The sequence below is a fragment of the Acinonyx jubatus genome, chromosome D3 (genome assembly GCF_027475565.1).
Source record: "Acinonyx jubatus isolate Ajub_Pintada_27869175 chromosome D3, VMU_Ajub_asm_v1.0, whole genome shotgun sequence".
In the NCBI taxonomy this organism is placed as follows: Eukaryota; Metazoa; Chordata; class Mammalia; order Carnivora; family Felidae; genus Acinonyx; species Acinonyx jubatus.
The window spans coordinates 751,973-765,118 of NC_069392.1; the positions used below are offsets into that span (position 1 = coordinate 751,973).

Sequence of the window (13,146 nt, forward strand, 5' to 3'; positions counted from 1 at the left end):
CAGGGCCTAGTGCACACATCTGCACGTGCCAGGGTCTGGTGTGCACACATAGGAACCCCCACGGCCCCAGCAGCAGGCGGAGCCTGTCCCTGCCGCCACCTGTCACTCCCGTGCAACAGCCGTGCGGGGTTAAGTTGCAAGCAGCTGGCACCTTAATTATGGGTTCTTCTCCAGGAAACATTCAAAAAAGCTCTCTGGGGAGAAGACCGTGAATGACGCACACAATCTGGGAGCAGAAGGGCTGTCCAGTGGCTTGGCAAGGAAGCTCAGGGCAGGGAGACCCCAGCAGCCCAAGGGGACTTGGACATAGAAGGAGGCTCCAAATGGGGCATCCCTGGGCCTGGCCTCTCTAGGGGGCCCTCTGGGACCAGCCCACATCCCTCACCTCACCTGCTGGTGGGGGTTCTGGCCCCTCACTCTCTCTGATCCCGACCACAGCACGTTACTGCCAGCTGCCCCCGTACCACAGGCCCACTAGCCCTGTCTCTCACCGGAGCCCAGTGCCTGCACAGCTCCTGGTCAGAGGCTGCGTGCTCAGCGTGGTCACCTCCGAGAGTGGCTGGGACGTGGGGACTGCCCAGGCCCGTGGGAGGAGGAGGCTGTCACCCGTGGCTGTGACTGGGGGCAAGGGAGTCACAGCTGCCTGAGGAGGGCAGGGTTCCCCCAGAGAGACGCCCCTCTGGCGTCTGGATGTGACCACCACCCAGAAACGTACGGCCCTCATGGGCAAAGCTGGAAAGCACCACACCTGATCCGGGTTGGAACCCGAAGGCACAGCCGCCCGGGCGGCAGACCCTGAGTTGGATGGCCGGGGGTCAAGGGAGGGCCAGGGGTGCGGGGTAGCCCTGCCACACAGCGAGTCAGCGGGTTGATGACACCCTATAAAAAGCCGCTGTGATTTATGTAACCAGCCCAGCAGGCCCTGGAACTCTGGAACTCGCAGTAAATCAGGGGCTGCAGGGATGAGGCGGGCGGAGCCCCGGCCCCGCCCTCCAGTGAGCCCAAATGGCCGTAAATCTGCAGAAATGGCTTTTACGGAGCTCTGGGTTTTATGGTGTCATTAACGTTCCTCCTGACACTTAAGGGGAAATGAAATGAAGTCGTGAGGACCGGGCAGGGGCTGCTCCCCTGGACCAGGGGCAGAGTAGGGGTCCCCACACAGCTGGAGCCATTCGGCAAGGCCAGCCCCTCCTGCCCTTGGCCCCGAGCAGAGCTAAGGCCAGAGGGCTGCCTGCCAGCACGGCTGTGGTGCGGGGAGTCGAGTCCCCAGGGGAGGGGGGAGCAGTCACTCAGGCCCCAGGGCCCTTCACTCCAACTGCTTCCTGGCAGGCCTCCAGAGGCAGGGTCCCCCCCCCCCCCGCCCCTACTCCCTGAGGAGGTCTCTCCAGGGCAGGGCCCTGAGCGGGCGTGATGTTCCCTCCCCATCTTGGCGGCTCTGGCCCCACCCCAGCCCGGTACCAAGTTACCCCCAGCCCCGCTGCAGGGCCAGGACCATCCTGACATCTCTCCAGCCCCAGGGGAAGCATTCGGGACAGTCGGGGGCTCCAGGGAGATGTGGCATGCAGGGCACAGACGGCAGAGGAGAGGCGATGGACTTACCGAGTAGCCCCGGCCGGAGACCGCCTGTGCAGAGCTCTGTGCGGAAGGAAGGACAGTCAGTGAGAGGGTCAGGGCCCCAGAACCGCTGCCCACCCCGCCCCCAGGACCACTCCCTCCACCCAGGACCTGAGCCTTCGGAGCCCCCGTCCCTGGGTGCAGATGCTGTGACTCCAAGCTGCAGGGGAGGGTAGAGCAGAGCATCACGGAGCCCCAGGAGCCTGGTGCTGTGCCTGAGCACCGAACTCTCCTCAGGAGACTCGGATTCCCCGCGTGCCCTCAGTGATGGGCTCCGCCCTCCGGCACATGTCCAAGAGGCCCCCCACCCCCTTTCACAGCTTGTAGCCTCGGGAATGCGGGGAGGCAGGCCCCTCCTGGGGCCCAGTCTGCAGCCCCACGACCCTGTGTCCAGGTTGGCCTGGTCCTTACCACCCCCAGCCTCCCAGGGTCCTGGCAAGGGAGCTGGACCGGTAGCCTCGGGGTCAGGGAAGTGAGAGTTCAGGACCAGCTGTGCCTGGAGGCCAGCGGCCACGCAGGGAGATCCCCGAGGGTGACCCCAACAGCACTTGACGGAGCGTGGGGCAGCCGCGTGGGGAGGTGCGTTCCACGAGTACACAGGCTGGCAGGATGGGGGACAGGGCACAGGAGAAGGCGGGCCGGGGGAACGTGGGGTAGGTGTAGCGCGTGCGCGAGGGGCGCGTGCGCGGCAGGCCAGGCAGGCTGGCTGGAACCCGCACACCAGGGTCCAGAGCGCGCTGCAGGGGACGGGGGACGGGGGACGCGGGGGGGGGGGGGGGGGACCTGACTGCAGATTCCTCGGGGAGGGTGGGTGAACACGGGGGAAGCGAGGTCCCCTCCTAGTGCAGCCCAGCCTGCACCGCTTTGCACAAAGCAGCCTCGGCTGGGGCTCTGGGACCCTTCCTAGCCCCGGCAGGCCCTTGCCAGGTCCTGGGGGAGGGCCACCCCCAAGCCCCGCTAACGGGGGCGGGGGCGGGCGGGGTGCTGTTGACTGCCTGGAGCCTGTAGCCTCAGGGCCGCCCCTACTGTGCTCAGAATCCGTCTTCACTGGTCCCGCCAGCAATTAGAGTCCGAAGTAGGGCAGCCCTGGGCCCCAGACAATTACCAGCCTATTTTCCCATCTTGTGGCGACAAGCTTCTCAGAGCTGGGCAATTAGGCCCTCCTCCAGGCCTCCCCCTGCTGGCCGCGCCCCCCCACCCCCGCCCCTTTTGAGATGATAATGAGAGAGGCGAACTCCATTCAGTCACCCAGAAACCAGGCCTGGCCGCCCCGCATCTGCAGCTGAGGGTCCAGGAAGACAAAGGCCTCTGGGAGGGGGAGGGGCTTCCTCCCGGGACCCCCATCCCCCTGTCCCCATCCCAGTTCCTGCTGTGCCCACCCACCCCCTCCTCCAGGTGGCTGTGGCCAGGGAGCCAGGGAGACCCAGGAGGGTGCCCAGACCCCTACTGCCTGCCAAGTCCCAAGTGCAATCTCTGCGTGTGGCCAGGGTCGCCCCCATACTATGCCTGAGGCCCGGGGACCTGTCCTCTGGGACACCGTCTGTCCCCCAGATCAGGCACTGAGTGTACCTCCGCGGGGCACCGTGCTCCCAGGGGGCCCGAGGCTGCCTCAGCACCAGAAGCATCTCCCACTGCTGTCCCCCCACAGACCTGCCTCCCTGCCCACCACCTGCCCAGCCTCACCCGCGGGACAGGGCGGCCCCGCGGAAGAGGGGCCTCCCCTGCGGCTCCTGCTGGGGCCTAATCGGCGTTCCTCATTTAAACCCCTCCTAGTGGGGAAGTCCTAATTAGCGAGAAATCACGTTTTAATGAAGGCAAAATGCTAATTGCAAAGGCAAAGCCCTCTCGTGAGCCTCTCGGGGTCCTAAGCACGCAGCCTGCAGCGTCTGCTGAAGGTGGGGGGCACCCGAGAGACTCGGGAGCGAGCGGCTGAGCAAGTGGCTGGGGCACTCACGTCACTGAGCTGGTCCCGAGAACTGCTCCTCCGGGAGCTGGTGGCTTCGTGGAAGCTGTCATCCCCACTGTGGCGGTCGCCCCCTCTGGACGCTGTGGCCTTCATCTGGGGACAGGGAGAGGCAGGCTCAGCAAACACAGACCCACCCTCTGCCTGTGGGCTCCTCACCCCTGTCCTGCCCTGCTCACCCACACAGGGTCCCCGGCCACCACCCAGGGCGAGGGCAGCGGGAACAGAGCTAACCATTTACTACTCAGAATGGAGAGAATCACCCAGAAGAGCAAGCGCCAGCCCCGTCCCCTTTCCCGGAAACCGCGGGCCATCCCGCCCCATCTCACTACACCAGGGAGCTGGTCACCGGGCCTCCAGGACGGGCCAGGGCAGCTCACCCACCCTCTCTGTGTCCGCGCCCACCACGGCGGTCCCAGGGCACCACCAGCTGGGTGTGTGCGGGCCACGCCCCACCGCGGGACCCTGGCCGGGCCTAGACCTCCCTGCGCCTCAGGCAGACAGCACCCCGCGGCGGGACGGCTGCTTTGTCATACGCTGTCCAGCGTCCCATCCCCGCCCCCCCCCCCCGGCCTGTGGTGCTCAGCTCTCTGCTTCTCCCCCAGAAGCCCTGATGAGACGTTTGTGCCCACTTTACAGAGGACCGAACCAAGCCCCGAGAGGTTAAGGAGACCCGGAATTTTCGCTCCTGTTTTTTTTTGCTTGGAAATAACGTCAAACCTCACAGAGCCGTGGCAATGAAGACATCACAGCCCCGACCCTGACCTCCTACAGCCCCGAACCACCTGGCCCAGCTTTCCTGGGCTCCTGACTGCCCTCTCAGCCTCCCTGACTCGCCAGCTGGGGTCTGCCGTCCCACCACCTCCCTACCCCTCCAGCCTCCCGGTTCTGGAACATCCCGGCCGCCCTGTCCTCTGTGTCAGTGTGTGGGACACACGCTGACCGCACCTCGTCTGCGTGCCTGGTGGTTCACCATCCGGCCGACCCCTCCCCCTGGTGCTGTTCAAGACCCTGTGGGACAGTGTGGGGACGCCGCAGGGCATGTGAATGTCCTACCCTCCTCTTTGCCTCCAGGCCTCCCAGCCCAGTACCGGCGCCCTCCAGGAGCCCTCAGAACCCCTCACGACCAGGGTCAGGGGGCCCTGGCCAGGATCCAGAGCCTACAGCCGGCCCTCTCGTCTCAAGCACCCTCCAGCCTGGAGACCCCGACTGGGCCAAAGGTCAGGACGGGACTGCAAGGTGCACTCTCTATGCTCTGAAATATTCCTGAGTCCCAGGGAAGCTCCCTCAGGCCTGGGCCCCTCCTCCTGCAGACCCCACGCCAGGCTCAGCCTCTCTCAAGGCTTCTCCTCAGAGCCCTGGCTCCCCGGGGCCACCCCAGGTCCCACGATGGGGGTGCAGCCCCCCAAAGCCACACGCCCCATGCTGTTAGCCAACAGAGCGTAAATGACAAGATAGAACTAGTATCCACAAGCCACAGCCTGGGGCCCAGGCCCAGGCCCAGGGGAGGCCCAGCCTCGCCAGCAGCCTCCCACCCTCCTTCCCGGAGCCAGGCCGAGGGCAGGGTCCTAGCCTCACCCCAGGCACGAGCCCCCGCCTCCCCTGCTCCATGCTGCTCAGCTGGGCAGTGAATGTACAGACCCTGGGCCAGAATGGCTTCTTCTGACTGTCGGCAAGCCTCAGTTTCCTCACCTGTGAAATGCAGAAGCCAACGGAGTCCCTCACACGTGCGGGGGAGGGTGGGGGTGGAGGGTGTGGGGGGTGGAGGAATCTGTCAGCCTGGGCCCAGGGCCAGCCCTGAGAAGCCACCAGGTGTCACTGTTGTCACCTGCAGGGCTCTAACTGCCCTGGACCCCAGGACAGACAGGGGACCCTCCTTTCTGCCTTGTTTGGGGGAGCCTCTCTAAGAAGCCAAGAGCCATAGTCCAGTGCTTCTCAAAGTGGGGTCCCTGGGCCTGCAGCATCAGCAACACCTGGGAACTTGTCAGGAACGCAAATACACATTTCCAGGTCCCACCCCAGACTTACGGAATCTGAAACGCAAACCGTGTGTCATCAGGCCCTGTGGGAGACTCTGGTGTGGATCCAGCTGAGACTCATGGCCCTGATCATTAGTAATACCCCCATGAGCCCGACACTCACTGCTGGGGGATAGCAGTTCAGGTTAGCTCAGGTCAGGGTCCCTGCCCCAGAAGAGAAGAGCTGAACCCTAAGACACTACAGGGACAGGAAAGGACCAACACAGGGCTGCCACGTACAGTTGCGAAGGCTGTTCACTGCACCAAGTACAACTGGTTAGGGGAAAAGGGAAGGAGGGCCTACGTTACAACCCATACGCAGCTGAAATTTCAGGAAGGAGGATCCTGAATTCTACTTCATACACTCATACAGACTGTCTCCTCTCTCAGCTGGGCCCTAGAAAGGGTGCCTCAACCAGACTCCTCAGTGGTACCCTGCAGGAGGGGCAGGCTGGGTCTGTCACCCTTCCTCAGGTGGCCAGTTTTAGTTCTGAAAGCCCCATTTCCCAGAAAATCCTGCAAAACTGAGTCCTGCATCCTGGGAACCACCCCAATCCCAGACACAGTGGGATGGCTGCTCACCTAACTTGTGTCCCCAGGTCAGGACCCCAAATAGCCCAAGCTGCAGTCTGGCTGTCCTGTAGCCCTGTCTGCTTCCCTAGCTGCTCAGAAACACCACTGGCCAATCATGCTAGGGGGTCAGGGTTGGCACACCTCTGTTTCCAGCTGGAGCTGGAGAGATGAGATCAGAGTCCCTGGGCCTTCAAGTCCATGTCCAGGGCCAGAGGGTGCCCTGATTGCCCTGGGAGAGTAGGTGAGAGCCCCTGTGCCTGTGCCCACCACTGGGCCTTGTGGTCCATCCACTCATCCATCCATCCACCCATCAGCCCATCCCCCACCTAACCATCAATGCACCACCCATCTACCCATCCATTCTCCATTCACTTATCCATCCATCCATCCATCCACCCACCCATGCACCCACCCATCTACCCATCCATCTGTCCATCCATCCATCCGTCAGTCCATCCATCCGTCCGTCCATCCATCCACCCGTCTATCCACTCATCTGTCCACCCATCCATCCACCCGTCCATTACGTCTGTCCGTCCACCCATCCATCCATCCGTCCATCCATCCACCCATCCATCCGTCCGTCCGTCCATCCACCCATCCGTCTGTCCGTCCATCCATCCATCAGTCCATCCCCCATGTAGCCATCAATGCACCACCCATCTACCCATCCATTCTCCATTCACTCATCCATCCATCCATCCACCTATCCATCTGTCCATCTGTCCGTCCGTCTGTCAATCCATCTGTCCATCCACCCATCTATCCATCTGTCCGTCCACCCATCCATCCATCCACCCATCAGTCCATCCCCCATCTAGCCATCAATGCACCACCCGTCTACCCATTCATTCTCCATTTACTCATCCATCCATCCATCCATCCATCCATCCACTCATCTGTCCATCCGTCCATCTGTCCATCCGTCTGTCCATCCATCCATCCATCCATCCATCCGTCCGTCCGTCCGTCCATCCACCCATCCATCCGTCCGTCCATCCGTCTGTCCACCCATCCATCCATCGTCCATCCATCCGTCCACCCGTCTGTCCACCCGTCCATCCACCCGTCCGTCCGTCCATCCATCCGTCCATCCACCCGCCCACCTACTCATCCACCCATCTACCCATTGATCCACTCATCCATCCACCCACCCACCCGATGCTTACTGGATGCCTAGGAGCTGGCTCTGTTCTGGGCAGTGAACACATCAGGCACACCCCCACCTCCTGAAGCCTACAAAGTAGAGGCTGGCACATGGCTGGCAAACAGCCACAAGTACCAAAAACACAGCATTTTGAAAAAGGACAGGGTAGCCGGGGAGGGGACACCTGCAAAGGCGTGGAGCTGAGTCAGAAGGCTGATAGGAAAACTACGGGGCGGCACCTCCTGGGGGAGGGGAGAGCCCCGACACGGGGCACCCGCAGCTTCTGTGTGTAAACACACCATGGCTGGCTCAGCTGCCAACAGTCTGGAAACTGGCTTGCAAATCTGACAGCCCGCTCCTACACGGTGGTGTGCCACCAGAGCGTGCCCTCGGACTGGTGGGGCTGGGACTCTGCCTTCAGGCTGAGGGATACGTAGAAATAAGGCACTGCCCTCAGCTTGGCAGGGCCAGGTCACGGCTCTCAGAAGGGTGGGGAGAGGACAATTCCCTTAAACTAGCATGTTTAGGTCACTAGCATGTTAGGCCATCAGACTAGCGGGGTGAGGGACACTACTCTCAGACTGGGGCGTACCAGGGGCACCTGGGATCCTGAGCTTTCTGGCAGTAACAACAAGGCTGTGGCAACTCACCCTTCCAAGACACCTCCCAGGCTGCCACCCCATCTTGTGCCCTCCCAGCTGTGTGCCTCCCCTGACCTCTCCCCGACAGGGCCCCCCAGCCCGGGCTCCACTGCACATCCCAGGAGCGAGTGTCCGCCTCCTGGGCTGGACGCAGACAGGCAACATGTGGTTCCACTTGGCGATCAGGCCACAGGGGTGTTAGGGGTGAGGGGTGAGTGGCCAGTCCAGAGGGTGCTGCTGAGAAAGGGCCCAAGGAAGAGGACCCAGCAGTGCCACCGGGGAAACAGCAGACTGCCCATGGCTGGTGTGCCCCTCAGTCCCTGGACCTCACTGTCCCAGCTGCAAACCCACAGCTCTGCCCCGAAAGCCCCCTCCAGTGTCTCCAGGCCTGGCTGTCCCCCTGGGCCCCCTACCACTTGCTCGTCTCACCAGCAACAGGTACCCAGTTCCCTGCGGCTCAGTGGGGCCCCCTGACCCCGCAGAACCTGCACCCGCACCTCCCCTGCCATATAACCTGTGATCCATTCAACGTGCCCACCCTCCAAGCTCCAGGGCCTAAACCCATGCCCAGCAGAGGCCTGTGCTCCCGGCCCAGTTCTTCGGTGAACGAGAAACTGCCAGGGAGCCTCGCCTTGGGGCAAGGTCACAGAGCAAGGCCAGCCCGGGGAGGCGCCCTTCATACAGACAGTGCAAGCACACTCGGTGCACGGAGTGGGAGCAGGCGAGCACTGGGGTGTGCGACCAAGCCCTTCCCCCCACCGACACACACATGCACACGGCTGCCTGCACAGCCTCCACCCCCCCCCCCCCCCACACACACACACAGCTGCCGGCTCCACTGCTGTGCACCTAAAACAGCCCTCTCAGAACGTGAGAAACGAGTCATGGCTAAGCTTGGGTGTGTTCAGGCTGGTGTCCCCTGGAGGGTGGTCGTGGGGCCGGCCGAGACTCACGGGGGGAGTTTTTGGGGTTGCATGTGGGATCAGATGCAACCTGGTGCCTCCGCTGGCTATCACCTACTCGGGTGATAAGCTTGAGCCCTGCTTCTTCCAGAAATCCTTCCCAATACTCTGTCCGCTCCTGCATCAACCAGGCTGGGTGAGGGACCGTAAAGGCCCCAAGTGTCCCTCTGAAAGTGAAGCAGGACCACGGCTGCCCTGTCTGTCTCCCTGCATCATGCTGTGAGTGTTCAGCGGGAAAGGTTGTCCTCTGTCCCCGATGACCATGCCCGGGGTCCGGCGCAGGGAAGGGGGCTCGGGCAGTGCAAGTGTCCCCATGCCCAGTGCCAGGGAGCAGGCTGCCGCTATCTGAGGCTGGTCACCCCTTCCGCTGTGCCAGGTTCTTCCACTGAGACTTGGGTGGGTAGATGGGTGGGTGATGGATGGGCCAACAGATGGACAGATAGGTAAGAGGCACAACAGATTATAAGGGATGCTGCTGAGGCCAACTCCCAGGTGACGTGTGGCCAGGAGGCCCTGGGGGACACAAGCTGCCTGTGAGCCCCGTCTGTGCCTGGGCGTGGTCTCCCTTGCCAGAGGGACAAGATGGGCAGCCATGTCTGGCCCCCAGAATGTATCAGAGTGGGTTCAGGAGTGGTGCCCCCAAGCTGGAGTGGGATTCTCTGGGCTCTTTTTGGCTGGGCCACTGAGCCACTCGGATGTCGTCCCCATCACCTGAAAGACTAAGGACTTGATTCAAGCCACCCAGAGCTTCCTGCACCTGCAGAAACCTGCTACCCATCCACTGCCCACTGGGGGCGGTACATCAGCTCGTGCCCTGAGCTGCTCACAACCCCCGGAGCCCCTCTGCAGGACAGCCGGGCACTTGGGCCCTCCCCGGGCGGGCTGGGGGAGGCTCCCTGATCCCTGCTCTACAGGGGCCCCTTCTCCCTTTGCAGGCAGACGCGTCGGCACATCGGAATCCCTCCGCCTGTTCCACACCTGTCTTCCCAACTGGAATGTAAGCTTCATGAAGGTAGGGACCGTCTTCTGTCACGTTCACTGCTACCCCCGATCCACCCCCCACACAGGGAGTGACAAGGGAGCTCACGCCGAATGCTGAGCCCTTCCCTCTGACGCAGGGCCAGGTGGGTCCGGGCGGGCCGGGTGCCTGCCACCCCGGGCCCCCCGTGTCCCCTCCTCTGAGCTCACAGGAGCCCAGGGCTTGCGGCAGCCCCGCCCCAGCCTGCTGCTCCTGGGGAGGGACCCGAGGGGGTCCAGCAAGGAGGCCACAGAAGCCTTCTGTAAGAAAACCAGGCCAGCAGCAAAGACAGACCCAGCACGCGGCAGGCGTACAGACTTGCTTGCCGTCTCGCGTGCACGTGAGGCGCATAGGGTTGCTGGCACCTCACCTTACAGAGGAGGAAACGGGCCCAGAGGCAGGGGCAGGCGGGGCTGGGGGTTGAGAAAGGTGACGGGGGGGGGGGGGGGAGGAGAGCGCTGAGCCCCCGCCGAGGGGCCGCACCTGTGCGCTGACGTGCCGACGGCGGCACAGCCCAGCCTGGGGACCGCGAGCGCCCCTGAGCCGCAAGCCAGCTGTGAGAATGAGTCGGGTGGGAACAACTACTTCCCCGAGTAGGAATCAGCCATTCCCATCGGCTAGGGACCCGGCGCTGTTCTGAGACTTCACTGAATTAGGGCTCCGCTCCCGACCACCCTGAGGAAGCAGTGTCCTTACCCCACCACACGGGTGAGGAGACCCAGGCACCGAGGGGCGGAGTCAGCTGCCCAGAGTGCCAAGGAGGCCCCTGCCAGGACGCCAATCCCCTGGCATGCAGTACTGACGTGACACGGACATGGGGAACAGCACAGACGGCCCATGTGGGGCATCCAGAACCCGCCTCCCTGAGTGCCTGCCTCTGCCAAGCTCGGGGTCACGGGGCCTGGCTGTGAGCTGAGGACAGGTGCACAGGGCACGAGGGGCCTGGAGGGGCCTGGAGCGGCAGGGAGGGCTCGCAGGGTGGACAGTGCAGGAGCTGAATGTGGACGGCAGTCAGTCAGAAACTAGGCAAGTCGGGGGAGGAGGGTGACTCAGGTCACCAGGAGTAGAGGGAACCTTCCAGAACACTCTCGGCAGGGGAAGGACATGCTCAGATGGGCTGCAGACGGCAGGGCGACAGGAGCCCGGGAACCCAGCAGTTGCCACCGCCGCGGTCTTGCAGAGGACGGTCAAGGTCAAGGAGACAGACTCCAGGGACGGAGTTGCCTGGGCTCCAACCCCGGCTGCCTGCTGTCCTGTTCGTCCTGGGCGCGTTAGCTGCTGCTTCTGGGGTCTGGCCTCAGCATATTCGTCTGAGACGCGAGGACAGCAACGCCCGCTACCTCCCAGGTGTGGCAAGCTACGTCAGCGGGTCAGGGGTGTTGGGCCTGGATGGCGGGGAGGCCAGCTTCTGTCAGGTGCCCAGGGGCTGTGGTGGCGGGCAGGGCGCGGTGACACCCATGTTATGGACACGAGACCATTCAGCTCGTCGGCTTCGCCGTGGGTCCGCTGGGGAAGCCATACGTTTCGGGAAGCGCGCACCTCCCCCCTGCTGACGACTCCCTAGGATGAGCGGTCCTTGTGCGTCCCTGGCGTGTCGGGGTCTCCTGTCTCAGGCCCGATCCTGGATGAGTCTGGGGTTCTTCATTCCTCATCAGTCCAGATCGGGGTCACTTCGGTGGCGCTTCCGGCCTGGTCATTCTCTCTGTTGTTCCCTGCATCACTCCCCTCTTCACACCCACCCTCTCCAGCTCCTCATGGCCACCGGTCTCGGGCCCATCTCGTCCTCCAGCACAAGCACCGGGTCGCTCCGACACCGCTTAGTGCATGCTCCCTGGCTGATGATGCGTCCTGACAGCCGTTCGCTTTGAATTATTTTCTAATGAAATCTCATCGACAGACATTCGGAAGGTAGAAGCAAGGACCGGCCTTGGGTGGGGGTGAGCGGCACAAGACGGCTCTCGCGCAGACGCCAGCTCACCCCTGGGACGGGGAGGTTCAGAGCTCGCGGGGAGTCTCTGGGCTGCCGCGCTCAGCCTTGCGGCCCAGTGCCGGGGATTCAAACCATGGGCTGGCTGAGCGTGAGCAATCCAGCAAGAGTCACGAGGGTGAGGAGAGAGACTCAGGGAGACAGGTCCCTGGGGACCCTCCCAGGCCAGGCCGCCCTCCACTCCCCCCAGGCCGGAAGCCACACGGTTACGGAGCGTGTGAATGCACCCGTCTGACCCGCGGAGGTCTATACCGGCAAGACCCACACCCCCTTCCCGAGACTTGCTACAGAGAGAGAGAAACATCCCGCTGACAGTTTCGTTGATTGCACGTTGAAAAGATACCACTGAGAACACACCACGTTAAAATACGTTATTTAGATGGATATTGTCCCTTCTCGAATTTTGACGTGGCCACCAGAGTGTTCACGGCTGCGTGGTCTGACCAGGACCCCATCACGCAACGCTGCCGGCAGGCTCCACCCGCAGGACCAGACTTGCCTTTGAACAGGGCCGGGGCCCCCTCAAGTGTTGGGGCCCCAACCCAGGCCTGGGGCAGGCTTCTTGCCGAATCCCCCCAGGCCAAGTGGGCAGCGGGACACGGACGCCACCTTCCTCAAGCTCCCTGGGTTCGGCAAGCTGCCCGGATGGGTGGTGGTCCCCACAGCCTCAGGCCAGGGCAGGGGCAGCCTGGATGCACGCCGGCCCCTTCTAACCCAGTGAGTGACTGAGCCACAGGCCGCCCGGCTAGATCTGAGCTCCAGGGGGCAGGGCTGGTCTGCGTCGGACGGACGCCTCTTCAGGGCCCGGAGCAGCACCTGGTAATGGAGGTGCTGGTGCAATCCTCACTCATCGAGCGGCGGGCCGGCCCAGGGCTCCTCCTCCCTGGGCGTCTGCGTGACGGGGCAGGACGTGTCGGGAGGGCTCGGGCACCCACCTGAGCTGGGAGCCAGCCCGCTGGGAGAGCACCGCCACACTCAGACGGGGACACGGACGGACACACACACACGCACAGATGTGCGCATGGGGCAGACGAGCTCTTCCAGGGGGCCCTGGACCGGGGCGACCCGGGCAAGCGCTGGATGAGGCCCACCAGGGGGTCCCCGTGCTCAGGAGGGCCCTCCCCTCCCTGCGAACCACCACCCTAGCCCCACCACCGCTGCCCTTGCTCCCCGGGGCACAGCAGGGATGGGGTATGGTCTCCTCCCCAGGGCCCCATCCGCTG

General features: G+C 63.5%; 1 protein-coding gene across 8 annotated transcripts in view; it reads right to left on the bottom strand.

Annotated features, from left to right (window-relative positions):
* The window catches only part of FBRSL1 (fibrosin like 1), a 79,181-nt gene that overhangs the window by 44,582 nt on the left and 21,453 nt on the right, over positions 1-13,146 (bottom strand). For all 8 annotated transcript variants that reach the window (XM_053206662.1, XM_053206663.1, XM_053206665.1 and 5 more), the window contains exons 3-4: positions 3,569-3,673; positions 1,600-1,635 (exon numbers count right to left, since the gene is read on the bottom strand). In XM_053206662.1, coding sequence (XP_053062637.1) covers positions 1,600-1,635; positions 3,569-3,673 — 141 coding nt within the window. The remainder of the gene's footprint in view (positions 1-1,599; positions 1,636-3,568; positions 3,674-13,146) is intronic.